This window comes from Xiphophorus couchianus, chromosome 19, assembly GCF_001444195.1.
Source record: "Xiphophorus couchianus chromosome 19, X_couchianus-1.0, whole genome shotgun sequence".
NCBI classification, from domain to species: Eukaryota; Metazoa; Chordata; class Actinopteri; order Cyprinodontiformes; family Poeciliidae; genus Xiphophorus; species Xiphophorus couchianus.
Window position 1 is genome coordinate 12,935,432 of NC_040246.1, and position 22,167 is coordinate 12,957,598.

Consider the following 22,167-nt stretch of genomic DNA (forward strand, 5'->3'; position numbering starts at 1 on the left):
TTGAGAACATGTAATGAAGAATAAAATCGTTTATCAATAAAACAAATCTACTCACTGAAAATTATAGAGAGCCAAAAGTGACAACAATTAAATAAATAGGTGCAGGATCACAAAATAAACAAATCTTAAATATTTAAATGATTTATTTAATAGAAAATTAATTCATTAAATATATAATAAAATCAATGAAATAAAACTTAGAAGCCAATTGAGATAATTTACTAAATGCATGTTTAACTATTTTATAGTTTCTGTTTCTTGCAGTATCACCATGAAATAATTTCAAAGTTGCCCACAACAGTCGAGGGGCGGCGCTATGGGTGGGGCTAACAATGGATCTGTTTGACTCGACTGGTTTTTGAAAATCAGATCGGACCTTCTATTGGAAGATTTTCATAATCTTTCTCATAAGGTCTTTGGTGAGACTTTAAAATTAGCAGACAACACAAAAGCAAAATATTGTCATCCAGACTATATAAAGTCACAGAACTGATTGTAAAATGAGTGAAGTTATGAAATAATTAAACAGCAAAAAACATAGTATTTCAGGATATTTATACAAAATCACAAACTACCAACTGATGCAAACACACAAAAGGAAAACGTTTAACGAGGAAGAAATCTTGAAAGGGTGACCAGTCTTTTAGTTCTAATACAATCTAATTGTATAGACAGATTCCAACTGAATTGTGCACATTTGTATTTAAACCATTACAGTCAAATTCAGCTTTATAATGCCAGATCATCTAAAATTATATATCCCAGTCAGCTACTTTTAATGACTTTACCAGACCATAGATCTAACTAAGCTAGATTTTTGATTCAAAACCATGAGAAGTGTGATCTTATCATTGTTATGCTCCACAAACTTGAATGCTTGAGAGCCTGTCAAAACATAGAATTTTCTATTGTATTATATGATTTAGAAATTGATAAAGCTTTACAATAAAAATCATAAATACGTCTAGCTTTTTAAAATACTGGATGTTAATGTATCGTATTTTATGTGAACCTATCTTATATTCTAAGGAATGTTTAACTGTTTGAAATGGCTTCAATGAGGTCATGATATGATGTTATTGCTAAGATGACATTTTACATTTTTGCAAATAAGAAGTCATCTCTCTGATGTCTAAGGAAGGAGTTTTTTCTACAACTTTTCCTAATGTGACCAACTTTTGCATGGGCCAGAATTCGCTATCTGGCTTGATCCTGCACTTGTTTATTTGTTTATTATGATCTCCACTAGCCATTGCCGTGACAATGACTAGTCTTCCTGGGATTCACTTAAGAGATGTTACGTGCAATGATTCCAATTATTGGAGTATTATTGGATGATTATTGTTCGAGTTCTACCCGTGTTTTCCCATAAATTTATATGGTTATTACAGGGTGCAGTGCAGAGACTAAAACATCTGCTTTAGGTTTGTGGAAGAAAGGCTTCACACAGGACTGTGCTTTTCACAAACCTTTAGGGCACGGACAGGAAGTGTCCCATTGATAGTGGTATTGTTAAATAATGACTTAAACATGCCTCTATTGGTTGCTTGGGAGAATAGTTTCTATTTTATTGAGAAGATTGGATAGAACCTTCCTCTGGCTATGCATAAATTTGGTATGGACCTTGGTATAAAAACTCTGATGAAAAAGTGACAGCAATAGCCAGAAGAATCACAAAGAAGTCATTTGTTGAAAACACAAACAGCTAGTACTCTCTTACCCTTACATTTCCTATTTTACCTCTGTTTCTACCTCAAACCATCTTGTGTCCCTCCATTGTTTATGGATCGGCAGTGGAGCGGAGTCCTGTCAGGAACATTAAGGTCTTCAACCCGACAACCAACACTTTGAATGTTCGCTGGGAGGCAGCCACAGGTCCAGTCCAACAGTACAGGGTGGTCTATGCTCCTCTGATTGGTACCAGGCCTTCTGAGTCGGTGAGTGTCAATCATCCATTCAGCAAATATGTATCATATTTCCTTTTTGTGTTCCAGAAATATTATGTTATTCTTACAATGCTTTAGATCAATACCATTATTTAAGATTAATGGGCCAAAGTGGGCCTTATCCAGTGGTTTTTGGACCAAAAACTTCAGATCACCTTAAGTTACATTACATTGTTAAATTAAGTTGGTCTGTTTATCAGATGAATGCGAGAATTGTTCATGAGCATAATTACTGCCAGCTGAATTCTTTCCTGTGTCTGCCTACTAAAGCCTTAACATTAAACCTTTTTGTTAAACCAGCAGTTCTTTAATTGTATTTCCTGCTGTCTCCATAAAATGTGCCATATGTTATAAAAGCGCCTACACCTTCATGTGAAAAGGATCTATAAACATTTTAACAACCTATCAGTTTTGTATTGAAAGCTTCCACCCTTCCTCAGTTTTAAATTTTCAATTTCTCATATTGTAATGACCTGATAGTCAATTAAAAACTGTATTCTTTATATTAGCACAATCATGAGATGTTAAGACCTTTTGCATGACTAGCATCACTGATATATATTAGATTAAATACACTTTATTGTCCCCATTTGCATTAAAAAAATACAGTAATATTTCACTACAACACCCATATTGCACACAGTATCATATACCAAAACAGTTTGTTTGGGCTTATCTCAAATTATTAATTAGACCGACACTATCGTGAATAAATAAAGATTTATACCATTTGGTGTTACATTTAATCATCAACACCACACATAATGATGATGAAGAGGGTGATTTGGGTCAGCATGAATAGCTTTAGCCTTCCTTGTTAATTTGCTAAAGATGTGCGAGCTCTAGCAGACATATCCCCATCATTTTGCTATGCATCCTTACAACACTGTTTAGTCTGTGCTTATATTTCAGGATATGTTGGTGGCAATGTGGCCTTTAATTACCCAAACTGCAAGTAAAACACCACCTGGAGATTTATAGCTTTTATTATCTGCTTTTTTGGTGTAAGCCAGTGCATATCCTTGTACACTTATCCTTCCAGGCTCCTCACCAGATTAGATGTCAGAAGAGTAGAAGTGATACAATCAGAATTAAAGATAAATGAAGCCAATTAACACTACAGAGATAGTGGAACTGCTGGTCCACCAGTCACTTAGAATCCCCATTGTTGCTTACTATGTATATAAATTTTAACCCTTTAATAACATGTCAGTCCTTTCTCTAAGAGAGACTATCATCAGGCCAAACCCCTCGAGGATCTCTGACATTACTCTGTCTGGGTATTTGACGGAAACAGAGATTGAAGAGAGTAATATTTTTTGAAGTCAGTAAAAACTGTCAGACTGGGTTAAATAAATGCACAATTAGACCATTAGACCACCACCTTCGGACTTTATTGAACTTTCCTACTAAGCACACAAAAGATCAAGCAATTTTAAGAAAGAAGAGAAAGGTAGAAGAGCTGCACCACATCTGTGTGAAAGTACACACATACTGACTTGGATAAATGTTCATCACATTTACCTGAAGGGAAAATTCTCAAAAAATCCCCACCCCATTTTTTTTGTTTTGTTTTCTTACAGACACCCTAACAGGTGGTTTCTCTCTTTCATTCTTATATTGGCAGATGATTTTTCCCCTATATAATTCATATCTCACAAACAGCACTAAACTTTGAGAATGTGACCCTCTTAGCTTTGACTGTAATTATTAAGCATTAATATGTCTGCTATTGACCTTCCGTTCAGTTTGGAAATGAGACAAACACATACATTTTGAATTTGCATCCAAAATTCTAAATAATAAATAAACAAAACAAAAGAAATGTAAGTTTGTTTGTTTTTTCTGATCAGATTTTGGTGCCAGGCACCACCACCACAGCTCTGCTGACACAGCTGCTCCCAGATACTGACTATAATGTTGGCGTTGTTGCCTTGTACAGTGATGGAGAAGGTCCTGCTGTTAGTGATGCTGGAAAGACACGTAAGTCCCTGAGATCAGCTGTTAAATGACAATATTTGCATGATGCAACAAGTTTAAGGAGCGATTCTCTCAGCCTTCTTTCTATTTTGCTGCCAAGGACCTCTGGCTTCCTGTGATCATTTGAACTGGACTTGGTTTTATGAATGTCTTTCAGTCATTTGGGCATTTGATTTAAGATATTAAGAAAACCTTATAAAGTCTTAATAAAAAACACTTTAAATAATTCCAAGAAAGTCTGATCCCTTTAAAGAATGGTTTAGTGTTGGAAATGTTCACAACTCCTGACCCCTGCACTTTTTTCCCATCCTGCTTTATATCCACAGTACCCCGAGGTGGCCCAAGAAACATACGTGTATATGATCCCACTACCACTTCTCTATCTGTTAGCTGGGAACATGCAGAGGGTCCTGTCATGCAATATCGCATCACCTACGCCCCGACTACAGGAGACCCTATTGAGGAATATGTGAGAATCTTACCTCTATGTATTTTCCACTTTATTCTCTTGAAGTGAAATATATAACTAAATACATAGCTGTATGTATTGTAGCTTTGAATAATAATAAGCTTTTTATAATATAATATTGTATTTTGTGCTGCAGACTTCAGTTCAAGGCAACAGAAACAATGTGATCCTCCAGAACTTGGATCCAGACACACCATACAATATTAAAGTGACTGCCATCTATGCTGATGGACCAGGAGGAGAGTTGGAAGGAAATGGACGCACAGGTACAGACTCCTTTGGGTTCCCATTTGCTTTATAAGAGTTAAAAGTATTATTGACCACTATACACATCAAATCACTATTGAATTAGAAACAATTTGTGTGTTATGATGCAGTATATATTATCAAAACTTGATTGAGCAACTTTTCACAAGTGTCAAAAATACCTAAAGGTCTTGTGGGAGACCGTTAGGTGTTGCTCCACTTACAGCTATTTAATACTTCTAGTTCTGGTCATTCTATTGGCTAATTTCTCTTCTTAAACAACCAAGATATTATTGCTTATAATATAATTCCCTGCATGAGGCCACATTAATATAATTATTGATGATTTATTTATTTAATGGAGCAGAACTTACCATAACATGTTGTAATACTTCCCTCATAACTCAAACATCATAAATGACCGTCAAACTATAGTACAGTAATTACTTTGCTGATATATCATATGCCTATATACTTTGGAATTTGAAGCTTTTGCCTCTTAGTGAACTGTGTTGCCCCGTCTTGTTTCCTGCAGTGGGAATGCTGGGCCCCAGAAATCTCCGTGTTTCTGATGAGTGGTACACTCGCTTCAGGGTGTCATGGGACCCGGCTCCATCCAGGGTTAATGGGTACAAGATCATCTACCAGCCTGAGGGTACAAATGAGCTTCCCTATAGCAATTGTGGCGTTATGTTCTGGAGAAAATATGCACTTTATGGATACATATGTTTAACTTTTTGAACCACAGTATTGCCTTGAGACTTAATTGGTAAGGTGATTTTTTTTAGGTACTAATGACCTCTTGGAAGCATTTGTTGGAGACGTGACATCACACCAACTGCAAAACCTAAAACCTGGAACGACATATGACTTGAAGGTGCTGGCCCAGTACAACACAGGCTTCAGTGGACCTCTGATTGGTGAAGGAACAACATGTAGGTTGAAAAATCCAGCTATGAGTAACTGGATTTAAAACTGTAACACTTTATACTGGATAATTATTGGACAAAGAAAACATATGTATTAATACTTGCTCTATTCCTTTTAGTGTACCTGAATGTGACTGGCTTATCCACTTACAATGTTGGATTTGAATCTTTCTGCATGCGTTGGGCCCCACACAGAGCAGCCACATCCTACAGACTGAAAGTCAATCCATTTGACAGTAAGATTTTTGTTGCTTAAGTTTTTATTTCATTATTTTTTTTAATCAACACTGACTATATTATTCTGTTTTCTTCCTCTTCTGTAGCCTCTAAGAGAGGAGCTCAGGAAGTCACAGTGCGAGGCTCAGACAGCAGTTATTGTTTCGATGGTTTAAGCCCTGACACCCTTTACAATGCCACTGTGTACACCCAAACACCCAACCTAGAGGGACCTGGAGTCAGTGTCAAGGAAAGAACATGTAAGAAAGTGTCCGCTCCCGATGTTCTGTATTAACATGTGGAAATGCTGCTGGTTAAAACCACGAAATTTGGATGGGAAAAGCCAATTATTTACCCTAAAATAAACTTTTTGGCTCTTTATATGCGATTTGTCATTGCAGTGGTCAAACCCACCGAGGTGCCAACTGAGCCTCCCACTCCTCCTCCCCCAGCTTCAGTGCCGCCTGCTTTAGATGGTGAAAAAAGTTTTGAAATATATTTAATATTTAACGTTTTGTTGTTGGTTAGATTTTATTAACACTATGTCATTTGGATCACAGTGTGCAAAGGTGCCAAAGCAGACCTGGTCTATTTGATTGACGGCTCCTGGAGTATCGGAGATGAGAGCTTTAACAAAGTCATCCAGTTTACCACAAAAATGACTGCAGCTTTCGATGTCATCAACCCCAAAGGCATGCAGGTCAGTTGTGTTTGAAGTTAAATTTATCTGGAATAATTTATAATAAACTGTAGTAATGTTCATAAACTAACCAGTCTGCTGACAAGAAGGTCATGAGTTCATCCCTCATACGGGGCACCACTCCCTTTGGCTTGGACCACTATTAATCTGATCAGGAATTAATATTAGCATTAATATATTTACAAATATTTAATTAATGAAAAAGAAACAGTCTAACAGACAAATCTATAGAGAAAGGAGGCAAAAGCCAATTCTACTTTTTACAATGTAAAATGTCCTTGAACATTTAGCAAAAGTTAACTCTCAGGAAGTTTAGCTGCCTAACTTCTAAAGAAAAACAGCAGATGAAATTCAAAGTCTCAGACCTTGTTTTTCTACATTAATTTTGAACACCGGGACTGAAGAGCAAGTAAAAAGTGACAACTGTTGATAGGCATTTTTGTGTACCTAAAATACAAAGAAAGAACCACAGACAACGTTTGAGTTTTCAACCAAGCTTTTGCAAAAGGAGAAGACACAGCGAACTGCTCCTCTGAACAGCTCACCATGTGTTCTGAAACTCTGCAGTAGAACTTGCCTTTTATTAACACATAACAAAAGAAAGGGGGCTGGTGCTGAAAAGATCAGCAGTCACTCATGAACTAACACATAACAAAGGTAGGTTTTACGACTAAGGAATTGCTACGTAGGGGGGCACAGAGTATAAACAAACGCAGGTTTACGACAAAGGAAACTCTCAGAAGACCATCCTCTAACATGTTTTAAGGGTTAAAGAAAGGTTAGCTCTGTCTCACACATATAATTAACCTATAAATGAAGAGCAAACTGGTAACTACTTATGTAAGAATGATAACAAAACATAATTTTTCTAACAACTGTGGCCTGGAATTAGGCTAATGGCTCACTCACAGATCCAACTTGGCTAATTTGAGGTTACTTAAGTCATGTTTCCACAGCCAGGAAAACAGGGAACTCTCTGTACAAGTAGCTCTTATTCTGGATGAAAGGTCACTCAGACTGCATTGAGTTGGATTTGGTGTAGTTTGGATGTCTTAGTGGTTTTTCCCTTTGGCTTGGAAAAAGAATTAGATACAACGGAAAATGCTGTTATATAAAGATAATGTGGTGATGTTTACATGACTGAGGTGTGGATGAAAGACAACCGAAATTCAAAGTAGCAAAATTTATGATGTGAAAAACATGACCATTTTATATAGCCAACTAAAATTAGATTTTCTTTTTTCAAACTATAGACCTTAGATTTATCATCAAATTGTTGTTGTAGATACTATCTCATGGCCCAGGTCGGTTTCACCTTTAAGGTTTTAAACATGATATTAAAAATAGACAAGTACATGCCAATTTATTTTTCATTAATGGACATTTAAAGCTTCTTGAATCTCTCAAATAGGAGAATATTTGACAAATACTGACAGACCTTAAGGCAGACAAAACTATTAAGACATAGTTGGATGTGAAAGGTCAAACCTTTCACATAAAACATACACTTATGTGTACACTACATAACTGAATAATTTATTTTTACTTACTGTTATTACTGTTACTGTTTCTGTATTCTATCATCAGCCTTAACCCATCTATTTTCATTTATTTTTTTGTACAGGTTTCATTTGTGCAGTACAGCGATGATGCTAAGACTGAATTCAAACTTAACACCTACCACGACAAGGGAATTGTTTTATCAGCTTTGCAGTCAGTTCGCTACAGAGGAGGCAACACCAAGACTGGTACTTCTCTTAAAAAAAGACAGTTTAACAAAGTAATTGTTTGGGATTGTTATGCATATATTGGTTGTTTTTCTTAAGGTGTCTCTCTGAAGCATGTCTACGAGAAGGTTTTTACGTCAGACAGTGGCATGAGAAGAAACGTCCCAAAAGTGCTGGTAGTTGTCACAGATGGACGCTCCCAGGATGAAGTTAAGAAGAGTGCAGAGAAACTGCAGCACTCTGGTATGAAGTCATAATATCTGCTTGCTTTTGCACTGTGCCTAAGAAATGTTTTTGAGTACAATTGTGAAGCCTTTTCTTTTCTATAACAGGGCTAAAGGCCTGTGGTTGAATATTTAAGAAACTCAGAGTAATGTGAGGCATAGTCAACTCACCTGTGGGTTTTTGATGTACTTAACAATAGCTTTTGTTTGTTTTTGTGTATGTGTTACATAGGCTATAGTGTGTTTGTGGTTGGCGTAGCTGATGTTGACATGAGAGAACTGACGGTTATTGGCAGCAAGCCCACTGAGAGGCACGTGTTTGTCGTCGACGACTACGATGCTTTTGATAAAATCCAGGATAACCTGATCACCTTCATCTGTGAAACCGCCACATCAAGTAAGACAAATACTAACAAATCTGATATATTCCAACTGATTTATCAGTACATCTACAGTGGAAGGTAATTCAGTGATGTGCATTGGGACGCTTCTTCACAAATGGACAAAATAAGGAAAAACGTATAGCAGTGAATGAAAATAGTGGCACCCATGATAAATTTGTTAAGAGTACTTTAAAATAAATAAAATGCATAACAATTTTAATATGTTATTGCAGTGGTATATTACACTATATGGTGGAATCTTGCAGAACAGCTAAAATGGGTGGTAAGGATTGAAACACACATAGCCAAACAGACACCAAAATGATTCATTAAACACAAACCAATTTTTTTTTCAAGACCTAACGTATAAAGAAAACTTTAAGGGTGAGCTGATGAGAAAAGATCATAAGAGAGGACCCAGGACAGCCCACACAGATTGTGCAAGAAGAAAAGAACAAAGAATCAGTTCTGTTTGTACAAGCGTCAACTTGGAAAAATTTATAAACGGCTAACTGTTGTCCTACTGAAAAAAATATTCTACACGGTGTTGACCGCAAGGCTACAAAATTTTTTTATTGCCTCAGAATTTTTTTCTTAAAATGGCGTGTTTTTCTCTCCGATAAAATGTTCTCCAAGTTTGGCTTTTTCTGAAATTTACAGTGGCAATGTACTTCTGCAGTACTGTAAGACTTTTACACATCTTTATCGGTGATGCCAATAAATGTGCCGACATCTGTAAGCAAAAACGTGTTTACACCTAATCTATTTTTCCAATGTCTTATAAACTCTTGTGATCTTGCAGCTTGCCCTCTAATCTACATCAATGGATACACCACACCTGGTAAGCATTTAAATACCACACCTTGCACATTAATCTCTAGAGCGCTTATAGACTTTACTAAGACATTTTCTTTGTATTTTTCATCTTCTTATTGTTGCTCTGTTTATTCTTTCTTTTCAGGCTTCAGAATGCTTGAAGCTTTCAACATAACAGACCGGACATTTGCCAGCATGAATGGTGTGTCCATGGAGACTGGTTCTTTTAACAGCTACATTGCCTACAGGCTCCACAAAGACTCCTACCTAACCCAACCCACCAAGTAAGAGTCTGAGCAAAATACTATTCGTGTGAAAATAAAGGGTGTGTAACTCTTGGATTGCGGTTTTTCCCAAAGTAGCTGACCTTGTCTTTTCTCTGTTATGTATTCTATGATGCTCCTGAGCTTCATTATGATGTCATTATAAGTGACTGTGGGCTAATTCATATCTGTAGTTAGAGGAATTTCCAGAGTAGTTCCCAGCACTAAGCCCACTCTCCTGTTTTTTGTATGATCTTGAACAAAAGATTTTAGTTACTACATGCCCAGTTCCCTTACCCTTACCCTGGAGGAGAAAATAACCTTAAAGGGTCACTGTTGAAACGGCATTAGGTATTTACAGAAGTAAAGTACTATCTATGCAATCAAGGGAAAAACCTTGAACTACATGGGACCAGAGAACATGGAAAAAGTGGTTTTTCATGCAAGTTAGGCAAAGTCTAGGTGGAAATGATCATTTAAAGATTTTTCAGCATGTTAAACAAAGAGAATTATATATGTTTGCAGATGGATTTTCATTTAATGTTAGCTTAGCAATGTAAACACAAGATGAGTGCCATGACAGTAAATGTTTTTATCTCTTAATAGGGAGCTCCACCCAGATGGTCTTCCCCCATCTTACACCATCATCATGCTCCTCCGCCTCTTGCCTGATACGCCCTCTGAACCTTTTGATGTATGGCAGATTGCTGACAAAAACAACAACCCTGAGGTCGGAGTCACAATGAATCGTAAGTTTCCATCAGCCAGTCAGAAGGGAAAGTTGTGTGGCTGACTCAGTACTTGCAGTGCCGTGCAAATGTATTAAAAACAAACTTCAATGTATCTTATTGGGATTTGCAATAATTTTTAAGTCTTGCTACACATTCTCAATTTGATTGCGGTCAGCACTTTGATTTGACTATTTTAATATGCGAGTATGATTTGATCTAAACACACCAGTTGCATGGTAAGAGTTGTTCTCCTGGTAGAGCAACCCTTGTCAAGTCCTGTGTCAGGTCTTGTGCAGTGCTCAGGATTGTCTAATATTTAGCTCCATCCATCTTCCAATAAATTCTGACCAACTTTCCCCTCTCCTTAAAAAAAGGCATTCCCATGACATGATGCTGCCACCACCTTGTTTCAGCCTGGGGATGGTGTTCTGTCCCTACTTGAAATTAGACTTATTATATTTATTTTACTTTCAAGATTACCTTCAAATGCTAGCTGTTTCATATCACATCCAGACTGACCTCTGGCTGTTTCTCTAATTGATGCTCTCCCTGTCCAGCATGTCAGTTTAAATAGATGGCTGTGTCTTGGCATGTTTGCAGTTGTACTGAGCTCTTCCCATTTTCAGAGGATGGTTTGAACAGTGCTGAGTAAGATATTCAAATCTTATGATTTGGTGTTATAACTTTGTCCTGCTTTAAACTTCCCCACAACTTTATCCTTGAAGGTTTTTATTCAATACTGGTCTCTAACAAATCTCTGAGGCATACACAGAACAGCTGCATTTATTCTGTGATTAAATTACTCAATTACTTTTTGCAATAAGAGTTCTAAAGATAATTTTATTGTATTAGAGCTGTTCGAGTAAAAGGGACCAAATACATATGCAGGTTAGATTTTTTTTTTCCGATTTATTAAGGGAAATAACAACGCGTTCTCCCTTCCAATCTTCTCTGTTTAGTGATGCTTTGTGTTGGTTTATCACAGAAAATCCCACTAAAGCACATTGTGGTTATAACGTGACACAATGTGGAAAAGATCAAGGGTTAGGAATCCAAGGCACTGTACAGATCTCTGGAGACAATCTTCATCTTCTTGCTTTTTCTTTTATTTACAAAACCGGGTGAGATAATGGCATTAATGGAAAATTCAGTTCATTGCCCTCAGGATAAATTAGGAATAGCCTTCTTCACTGTTATTCTGTAACAAAAAGCTTTCGTTTTTAAAATGAACATCTGCTGTAAGTTTGTTCTTCTGCCCTCTGAAGGAATGCGAAAACTTCATGTGAATATCACAATCACCTGCAAGCCATGAGCATATGTTCTCTATAATCCTGACCATTGCGTGCATCAGAGCATACCGTCATGAATTTATCTAAGACTCTTGTCTTTTCAGCTTCCACCCAAACTCTTACATTCTACAACAAGGACACCCGAGGAGAGATTCAGAGAGCTGTCTTTAATGAAGCGCAAGTGAAGCGAATTTTCCATGGCAGTTTCCATAAGGTAAGCATACCACATGGTTCTTAAAAACATAAGTATCTTCTTGTACTTCATAGTGATAATTGTAAAAAACAAAAGCAAAAAAAATCACAGTTTTTCCAGTAATTTGGGGCATCTTAAAGTATTTAGATTCAATTTCTCCCCTTTCACATGTAGTTCTTTTGACATGCTTTTATGTGTGACTGTGTTGCTCTTCCGCCTTATTTCATCTGCCTGAGATTTTCCTTATTGTGAGCTTTGTTGCTGTGGAGCAGTTTCAAATTACCCATCAAAAGATCTCTACTTTCAATCTCAGTGTTGTCTTACTGTTGAGATTTTTGAAGCACCCCTTTTTCATGAGTTGACATTTGAGCTTTGTTTTATTTAAACCAGTCACTTAATTTGATAAATGAGCTTCAGAGGCCATAAATAAGTTTAAATGCTGCTGGTGGGAGAGAAAGTCTGATGCTTTTGTGGTCGGGTGTAATGTGCAAAATGTCTGGTTCAGGACTTGATTTTCCAACCAGTCGCAGATCCAAAGAGTAAATGATATTCTACTACAAACATTCAGTTCAGTACAGTGAAATTAAAATGAGCAAAAGATTAGATAGAGACAGCTTCAAAGGTGAAAATTATGTTCTTGGGGTAGTTAAATCTGACTAAGTCTCATAGCATCTGATGTATGTTGTTGAGGGTTTTTAGATGCATGGCAACAGATTTAGGAGATTTTGAGACCATGATACTTTGATTTAACAGTTTCTTACAGCATAGTAGATCATGAAGTACTATGCTGAAGAGCTACATAGGTTTTTGTAAATAAAATCTACACTCTTCTAACTATCTGTCAAAAGCTTGGCTCCAACTCAAAATATTGAACCTCACAGTAGTGGTATTTGTTTCTTTCCAGCATATAAATACACATATTAAATCCTTATGCTTGACTCTTCTTAAAATTATTGCAATACGGTTTCTCACAAGATGCAAACAAAGACATCAAGAATCTCCAGGAAAATACAAAACAGTTCTTGTCATGTATTAGCACTGTGGGATGTGGAAAGCAGAACAATAGAATGCAGTATGTCGTCCTGCTGACTTTGATGAATTTAACTACAACCATCCAAGTTCAGTCAAACTGCATTTAAACTTTCCTCACACAGACTATGAGCCCCTTTTTATCTGTGATATAGAATCCTTTTTTCTCCAACAGCAAGGTTATCATAATTAGTGACCCCTTTTTAATGAGCAAGAGTCTTATCCAAGATCAAAGTTCACTCAAGAAATGCGCTGGCCCAAACATCAGAGGACACTAAATAGTTTTGCAGTTCAACCATTCAACAGCTACACAACTAATTGTGAGGTAACTTTATGAATGAATGGGTCTTTGGAAAATGTTGGCTCAGTATTTGATGAAAATTAAACGTTTCTTCATTTGTCTGGTTGGAAAGCAGACTAATCTTTGAATGTACGTGTGTGCTTTGGTTTTCGCTTGTGGCCGTAGTGAAGACTGTTGTCTGAATGTGCACTGGGTGGCTATTTGGTGGTGAAGTGTTGCCATTCCATGAGATGGCGAGTCTATAGTGGTCTACCTAGCTGCTTATTTGTTGGTCTGCAAAGTAAGTGCTGGCGCTGCCTGCGGTGGTGGTTTGAGTTTACATGTTGTCAGTGGTTTTCTGAAACTTTTTTGGCTCTTTTGGGTTGACCTCAAAGAGTTTGTGTTTTTGGCATCCAAGCTGAAATCTCACTGACAATGATCAGCCTTTTCAGAGTTTTGTTGGTTTTGACTAAAAGCACTTGGTTTTGCACATCAAATTCCCTGAGTAGTGTTTTTTTTTAATTCAATCTTTATTCATCATAACATCAATGGTACATATAGATCGGAGATTGTTCTTGAAGATGCTACATAGCAATGGTCCTAAAAATGACCCCTTTTGCTCTCCCACACTTTGCTGATGTGATCCTCACGTTACAAAAAATTCAAGCCAAGTATAGAGGAAATTCAAGATGTACTTATTTTCCTTATCCTTTGCATGCATAAACAGAAATCTGAAACTCCCTTTAAAAAGATAAGATAAATATGCGGACTTTGGGTTTCGGGATTAGTCGAAGCATAGTTTTAACACCAATGTAAATGAGAATCAACTCTCAGTGTTTATTGTGTTTCACCCCAGAAAATACAAACTTGTGTTTTTTATATAATTTCATAGAGAAATAAAATTGTTAGTGTATAAATGAAATTAAAACACTGTCTTTCAAGATTTTGGATTATGGAAGATGACAGAACAGGAAAGAGGGAGCCAGGAAAAATAAAACCCTATCTGCTGAGAATCATGCAAAGATGTTTAATCAGTTAAAGCAGAGCTGGAGTCAACATGTAGAGAGCTGAAGCAACAAAACAAATTGTTAGCAATTCATTAAGATGACCAATTTGTCAACACTTTTTTGCATTGGAACCATCTCACAACTCAGTTAAGGGAGCTTTGAATGCTCCCAGGATTTCTCTAGATTTACTTTTTATTGATTTCAGTATTTTCATATGTTTACTTATTGGTCAAGGAGGTGCTATATATACAAGCATTATATATGCAAGCATATATGCATAAAAAGAGTGCATTAAATTGTTTGGGTAACCCTGAAGGGCATCACGGTTTACATTTATGCCAGGACCCTGGAATAAATGGCACCTCTTTCCCCTCTGTGGTACACCAAATAGTTTGTTCTGCTTCCAAGGAAGTAGACTGTAATTTTGTGAATAGTTGCCAGGAACTATGGTCTGGTTTGTGGTTGATATAGCTTTGTGGAGAGAAATGGTAGCAAGATTTTTCCTGATATAAAGAGATCTTGTTTGACTTTAGAGTGGGGGAAAATTTGCAACTGCAAAGAGAAAAGTATGGAAAGTGTAGGACTTCTGATGGCGAGCCGCAGAAGATATTGTTTCAAGATGTGTGGATGGGGCCTCTACGCACAGGAAATCTTAGAATTTGGCACTTTTTTCACTCATTTGTTATATAATCACAGACAGCAGATGAATAGCTAGCTGTTGCATAGGTTTTTAAGGCTTTTTTAAGGAGTTGTCTAGATGCATCAAACGTCAGTCTTTTGCTAGATCAAAAAGGATTTCAGGGTAATTTCATCTGTACTTAACAAGGTGTTTTATAGGCTTAAGACTTCTGAACTCCCCACATCAAATGGGATACAGTTACTATAGGACCTTATTGTTCTCTTTTTGAGAACAAGCACATCTCTTCAAAATATAAATAAGTCCCAGCACCACCTTTTTAAATTTCCAATGCACAAATTTATTGTGCATGAGTAAATTGGGTACAGGTGGTATTTCAATAAGACAAGGATGTTTTGTTAAAAGCTTCCCCCTCTCCATCGTCTGTCTCTTCTAGATCCACATTACCATCTCACCAGAAAAAGTCAAACTCACTGTGGATTGCCAAGAGGTGGCAGAAAAACCCATCAAGGAGGCCAACAACATTACGCTGGAGGGCTACGAAGTGCTTGGCAAGATGGTCAAGTCTTCAGGTTCAAAGAAGACCTCAGCAACAGTAAGAGCAAAACAAGCCAACCTTGTTAAAAATGCAAAAGTGACATCTGGAAGAGGATCTAGCAGTGTTCAAAAACAATGAACATCTCAAATCTGTAGTGCATTAATGCTCCAGCTAAATTCTAACTATTCCCAGGGTTGGCTGTTGAAAGAATGAAATTCTGCAAGCCTCCATTTCTGCCTGGATCCTATTATATTTTTTCCAACTCTGTACTTTTTTTAATATTAGGAATGGGAATTATTTGAAACACGCTTCAATGTCTTGTATCTTGTATCTTGTAGTTCCAGCTCCAGATGTTCGATATTATCTGCAGTTTGAGCTGGATTAGCCGAGACAAATGCTGCGAGCTGCCAGCCACAGTAAGTGTCATTTTAGACTTCCAAACAATTCAAAATAGAAATGGGATGGATGTTGACATATTACAATGTCTCACATTGTTTGTAAAATAATGGTCCTGCTTCTAGGAAAATTGGTTGATTTTAAAGTTGGGGTTACATTAATCAGAGAATAAATAGGCAAAGAGAGAGGAAGGAAGATATGCAGCAAAGGCTCCAAGGTTGTAAATTGAACCCCTGATGAGGACTCATGACCAATATATATGGGGTGCTTGCTCTACAAATACGCTAAATGCTTCTTCTCTGATATTTAATTAACTTTTAAACATTTTGTACTGTGTTGAAACAAAGATTAAAACGAAAAGGATAACAGTGTTTACATTTCAGGTTGTCATTAGCATCTTTAATTAGCCTCGCAGACCACATTCCTAAAACAGCAGATCCTCTCTCACCTCTAGATTGTCGATCATTAACTCTGAGATTTCTGAAAAATCTGCCAACATTTCTAATTCCAGCAAGTTATATGATAGACAATCGGGAAAATACACCACACAATTTATTGGTCTATTGCTAAAAACAGCTGTTTAGAGAGGAAAAAAAAAACATCTCAAATTGTCTGGAAAGAACTTTGTATCCTTGGTAATTCTGATAATTTTACTATATTAAGCATGAGTCCCAATTGCACAAAAACAAGTCCTTCTTTGGCTCATGTAGTTGACAGTAAAAAGATTAATTTATGTTCTGTGGGAAATACATGATACTTGCACTTTTAGCCAATTACAAGCAATTTATGTGTATTTTTCTCCAGATAGGAATACATCACATCAATGATTGGAGTTGTAATTCGTTATGCTTAAAGACAACAATGCAGAAATGTGAAATGAATCTGCAGCTGCAGCATTTTGGTCTCAAAGCCCTATTTTCTCGGTCACACTTTCAACATTAATCCATTCTTGCCTTTTATGGGTTACAAAACTGTCTCATCTTTTATAAATCCCTAGCAAAGCAAAAGACAGAGATATCCAGGATAAGGTCATGAATTTAATTTCCTTTGTTTTAGATTGGCAGGAAATGTCTTCAGGTGTCAGAGTTTAAAAGGGAAAATAATAAAACTAAAGCAAGCATGTATGTTACATTTTTTATCTCTGCATCTTCTTTCCCTCCAGCGAGACGAGGCCAAGTGTCCTTCCCTTCCCCACTCCTGTACTTGTACACAGGACAGCATTGGGCCCCAGGGGCCTCCTGGACCCTCGGTAAACCTTGCTATCACTGCTTTTAGTCTGTCCTCACCTGATAAAATTGTTTTCTCAGAAGTCTTAGATGTTTTGAAGATGATGATATAGCCATGCTGTTTTCCACTAGGGTTGCACGTTCTTTGCACAGTTTGAACTTTATGTAGCCGAGAATGTTTCTTGCATAATACTTTTTTTTTTCTCCAAATGGAGAAAGCAGCACAAAGAATGAGGCTAACGTCTTGCAAAGAAATGAGTGCTTAGGGATGAGTGTCAAGAGATAAATGTTTCATGATAAAACAACAGTCTGCAATATGTGTACCCAGTAAACTCACTTAGGCCCAGCAAGGAAGTCCTAATGCCTGTGGTTTAAGTGCTTCAGAATTTGCTTCTGTTGTTATGCTTAGCCTGTGCTTCTGCCTCTTCACTTTTTTCAGGGCAGTCCAGGTTCTAAAGGACCTCGAGGAGATAGAGGAACACCTGGCAACCCCGTGAGTTCAAATTTAAATCACTCAACTCATGCTGAAAATTGTTACTAGTGAATACCATTATTGTGTCCTGTACTATTATTGTTTGTTTTTACACATGGTTGGGCAAAAGTAATACTACCTCTTGAACTTTTTTACAGTCATCTAATTAGTAAATAAAAACCAACTGCGAGCAAACAGCATCATTTAGATCAACACGCACAGCAGACATGTCAGGAAAGAAGTTGTGGAAAAATTGAAAGCAGGGTTAGGCCAATAAACAATAACCCATGCAGCCAAGGGGCACCTGGTAGGTCTGCAGGAGCTGCAAAATCTGTCAACAGGACTGCTGTGCATTCCACAAATCTGGCCTTTTCAAAAAAGTAAAGCTGCACAGTATATTGCTAATAAATCATCATCTAAATATCAGTGTGTGCAAAGTGTTTATCTCAAGGGACTATTTGGAGTGCAATAATTGTTGGCTTATACATTCCAACTATGAACTCACATTTTTCATGCTAATGTAATATTTAGCAGGTTGAACAGAGTCACAGGCAGGAGGTGCTCATGCTGGGCAAAAAACATTACCCAAAATGCTAAAGCTCACAGAGGGATGGAAGCACATACAAAAGAGAAAAGAAGTTAATAGTCTTATATCTGAACCTATATCGACAAGATTTTCTGATGCCATGCAGCACTACAGATGAGTGGCAAAATTGTTGAACTGCTAAGAGAAAGCTAAAAGAATCCCACTCTGCAGTTTGCCTCAAGCCATTTAAGAAGATGCAGCAAATGTGTGAGAAAATCTGCTGATTACAGTAAATTGATTAGTTATAGTTTAGCTGGGTCTGAGTCTAAAAATGAAATGTAAAACTATATGTAAAAGCTAAATGTAAAAACACACCTAGTATATTTGCATGCTTAACTACATATTCTCAGTCTACTAAATTCAAGTGTAATATTTATTCTGTGTTTTTATTGGTGCAGTATTCTGGTTTGCTGGCACAGAGTGGTTCTTTTTCATTACAGGCATACTCTGATTTGTTGCAAAAAAATCTGTTTGTGATTTTCTGGTGGTGTCATTTCTTTAAATATGTTTTATGTTGCAAATTTAGTTGCGAACACAATAACGATGTACTTTGCATGTGAAAGACACATGATGTTTCATATGTACCAAAAAAATGTTGAGCAAGCGTTTGTGAAATTTAAACACTCAACACCATTTATGATGTTTGTTAACCCAGATACCTGTTCTCACATCAGCCTCATGCTCATATTAGTGGAATAAATACAAACTCATACCCATAGAAGTACATTTTGGGGAGACTGTGTGTACTGAACCAGCCCACTAACAAAAATTTGGGTGATAAAGCACCCACATCCCTTATCAGAATCAGAATCAGAATGATTTTAGTGTTATTGTACCGAAGCACAACAAAATTAATTTCAGTAGAGCCCATCCCAGAAGACGGGGCACCTGGGGTTGCTGCCATTGAAGGCGCTGCCCTTTATTGAAGTGCGAAACCTATGGTTAGAATGGCCTATGCCAGAATATTTATGGGACTTGTGTGCATGACTTAGAAATCCCTCTTACAGATTTTCTTTGTTGAATCTGATTGAGCATCCGCTATAATATTTTAAAAAACAAGAATGGGCAGTTTCTAAATGAGTAGAGACATGCTGCAAAACACTTGCAGCTGTAATAACAGTAAAGGGTGGTCTTACAAAGAATAAAATACTGGAGCTACACTTCCATCTTATAGTCAAAATAATGCATAATCTTCCTTCCAATTTATAATTATGCACTATTTTGTGTTGGCCTATCATATATAATTGCAATAAAATCCTTTGCAGTTTATGATCATATCATGACAAAATGCAAACATTTTTCTAATTTTAAGCATTTTGTATTCAGAAAATGCATAAATCTTGTATTCTGGATTTATAAGGCTTGTAAATCTAGAATATCAGCAGTGGTTAGATAAAGAAAACTATTCCAGAGGTCTGCCTCTTAAAGTTTAATTTCTCCTGTTCATAGAAATTGCACACATCTGAAAACAGTTAAATGTATATTTCCCCACAGTAAATTTCAAGGAGGCCCACGTCAAATATTTTGAAGGTCCATTTCCCAGAACTGTCATTGTTAAACAACGAATCATCTGTCAGCACAGTTTCAGGCATAATTAAGTTTGACTTTAACCTTCTTTCCAAATATTGTGATTTTCTACCATCTTGCTGATGATATGTGTATTGCTGCAGGGTCCAATGGGTCCACGTGGTGAGTCAGGACTCCCAGGTGCGATGGGGCCACCAGGTCCACAAGGCCCTACAGGACTTTCTCGGCCTGGAGAACCTGTAAGTTAATTTTCATTGACACATCCTTTTGGCAGTGAACTGTGTTTTGTTAATTGTATCATTTGCAATCCCCGCCTACCTTCAAGTAGAATAGAATGCCTGATTCAACACTTGCTGCACATCAGCACTTAGTGGGATTTATAACTGTCGTCAAAACACATCTCACTCCCCTCGTCTATCTTCCAGACATCCAGAGAGCGTTGTTATTTTCTTTACTGATCCTATTAAAATATCCCATCAATCACAAACATGGAACAAATAAATGGGTAAAGTAAAGTGTGCTATGTTTTCTTTTTCCTCTTCCTATTTAGGGTCGCCCAGGACCTAAGGGAGATCGTGGAGATTCAGGCATTACTGGTTTGCAAGTAAGAACATTTTACTCATATGTGGTTTATGATCAGTAAACTATAAACTATCCACAAGGAGCAGCATTTACACTGGAATGTGAATTTAGTCCAACAATCAGGATGAAACCACAATGAGATTTGGGAGCTTTATCATGCCAACCCTAAGGAAGACCAAACTCTTAATTCGGTTCTCTTGAGTCACAAACGTTAAAAGAACAGCAATGCCTTAAATTGATATAAGGAATACTTGTTACTTGTTACTCCAGACAATAAAAGATCCGTGTAACTGAAGCAGAATGGGATTTAGAAAGGCTTAAAGTGACCTCTAGGTGTTTGAGCATGTAACCAAAGTTCATAGAGGTTCTTTACATTTCTGTTACTTATGTCAGCAGTTAAGTTTGAGCCATTTGACATGGAGTGAAAATCATGTGATTTTATCCAGCTGATGTCATTCATTCAACTCCCACCATTGAGCTGGTGAGGAAATCACCGCTGCTTGGGCTTGAAATATGAAAGTATGGGAGAAAATCCCACCCTGTAATGTTCAGAGTCTATTGGCAGCAGCATCTTTGCAATTTGACCTAATGTGGTCTGTTGTAGAAGAACAACGATCACATGAGACACAGGAGACTTTTTAGAGTTTCTACAAGCAAAATAATGTGTTATCTTTGGCTAAATATGTACGAAAGAAGTGCATTTTCAGCATATTAAAAGCCTTTAGATGCACTAGGAGGGCTACATAAATGGACACAGTTTTTGGTGATTTGTTTATGGTAAAGTGTGTGTGTGTTTTTTCCCAGGGTCCTCCTGGGCCACGCGGTCCTCTGGGCCCTGTTGGACCAAGCGGAGCTCGGGTAAGAATTCCATGCTAGCATAGAGTATGTATAGAGTCAAAAGCCCTTAAAATGAATCAAGCTCTTTAACATCATGCCTTATATGGTATCTTGAGTAAGTTATTGGTGTTTAACTATATTCACGTGTATTTAAGCCTGTAAAGGTGTTACTCCTTAAGTTAAAAAGGCACTCTTAAGGCAAACCCCCCCCTTAGATTAGGACAATGATATATTAAACTACCATGCTCCCCAAGGAGCTGTAACTCACATGTGACTGCGTGTTGTTTCTTTTAAAGGGGCCACCAGGAAAAGAGGGGTCATCTGGACCCAGAGGCCCACCAGGGCCCATGGTGAGTATCTATAGGTACCAAATGAATAATGTTTAGTGCTATATTTTACTGATATTGTATATCTGCAAAAAAAAAAAAAAAAAAAAAAAAAAACTGCTCCTCTGGCTCCACAGTTCCACTCTGCTGGAACAGCACATAAAAACCAGACTGGCTCCCCCACTGTTGTGAGAATGATGCATCCATCTCTCATTTTCCCTTTTGCGGTGGTTTGCTGAGGTCTGAATTTGCTTAATCCAGCCATCATGTTAACAGAGCGCACATGGTATATAGCATGCAGAGTGCCACAAGAGTCATTAGCGCGATGGTTGGTGTACATGTACTTCCATGTACTCCGCTGTTCTTGGCAGCTGATTTTTCCCACTGCAGATGTCAGAGCACAAATCCCAACTTGCCGCTTGTTATACAACTGTTAGGAGCAGGAGTAAAATGTTGCCCTAAGATTTACTAAGATTTCAAATATTTTCATTTTTAGGGAAGTCCTGGAAATCCAGGTATACCAGGGATCACTGGAAAACCAGGCAAACCAGGAGACCCAGGAAGCCCAGTATGTACTGAATACTTAAATAAAAATATATGATGAAAGAAAAT

At 37.3% G+C, this 22,167-nt stretch overlaps 1 protein-coding gene across 6 annotated transcripts in view; it reads left to right on the forward strand.

The window, feature by feature from the left end:
• The window catches only part of col12a1a (collagen, type XII, alpha 1a), a 68,107-nt gene that overhangs the window by 40,778 nt on the left and 5,162 nt on the right, over positions 1–22,167 (forward strand). For all 6 annotated transcript variants that reach the window (XM_027999876.1, XM_027999873.1, XM_027999875.1 and 3 more), the window contains 26 exons: positions 1,795–1,937; positions 3,800–3,929; positions 4,253–4,395; positions 4,532–4,661; positions 5,177–5,296; positions 5,430–5,576; positions 5,690–5,806; positions 5,894–6,046; positions 6,188–6,262; positions 6,347–6,486; positions 8,111–8,234; positions 8,313–8,456; positions 8,670–8,834; positions 9,623–9,661; positions 9,782–9,920; positions 10,506–10,648; positions 12,024–12,133; positions 15,502–15,660; positions 15,942–16,019; positions 17,162–17,248; positions 17,665–17,718; positions 19,954–20,049; positions 20,361–20,414; positions 21,197–21,250; positions 21,526–21,579; positions 22,052–22,123. In XM_027999876.1, the coding sequence (XP_027855677.1) occupies positions 1,795–1,937; positions 3,800–3,929; positions 4,253–4,395; positions 4,532–4,661; positions 5,177–5,296; positions 5,430–5,576; positions 5,690–5,806; positions 5,894–6,046; positions 6,188–6,262; positions 6,347–6,486; positions 8,111–8,234; positions 8,313–8,456; positions 8,670–8,834; positions 9,623–9,661; positions 9,782–9,920; positions 10,506–10,648; positions 12,024–12,133; positions 15,502–15,660; positions 15,942–16,019; positions 17,162–17,248; positions 17,665–17,718; positions 19,954–20,049; positions 20,361–20,414; positions 21,197–21,250; positions 21,526–21,579; positions 22,052–22,123 (2,870 nt within the window). The remainder of the gene's footprint in view (positions 1–1,794; positions 1,938–3,799; positions 3,930–4,252; positions 4,396–4,531; positions 4,662–5,176; positions 5,297–5,429; positions 5,577–5,689; positions 5,807–5,893; positions 6,047–6,187; positions 6,263–6,346; positions 6,487–8,110; positions 8,235–8,312; positions 8,457–8,669; positions 8,835–9,622; positions 9,662–9,781; positions 9,921–10,505; positions 10,649–12,023; positions 12,134–15,501; positions 15,661–15,941; positions 16,020–17,161; positions 17,249–17,664; positions 17,719–19,953; positions 20,050–20,360; positions 20,415–21,196; positions 21,251–21,525; positions 21,580–22,051; positions 22,124–22,167) is intronic.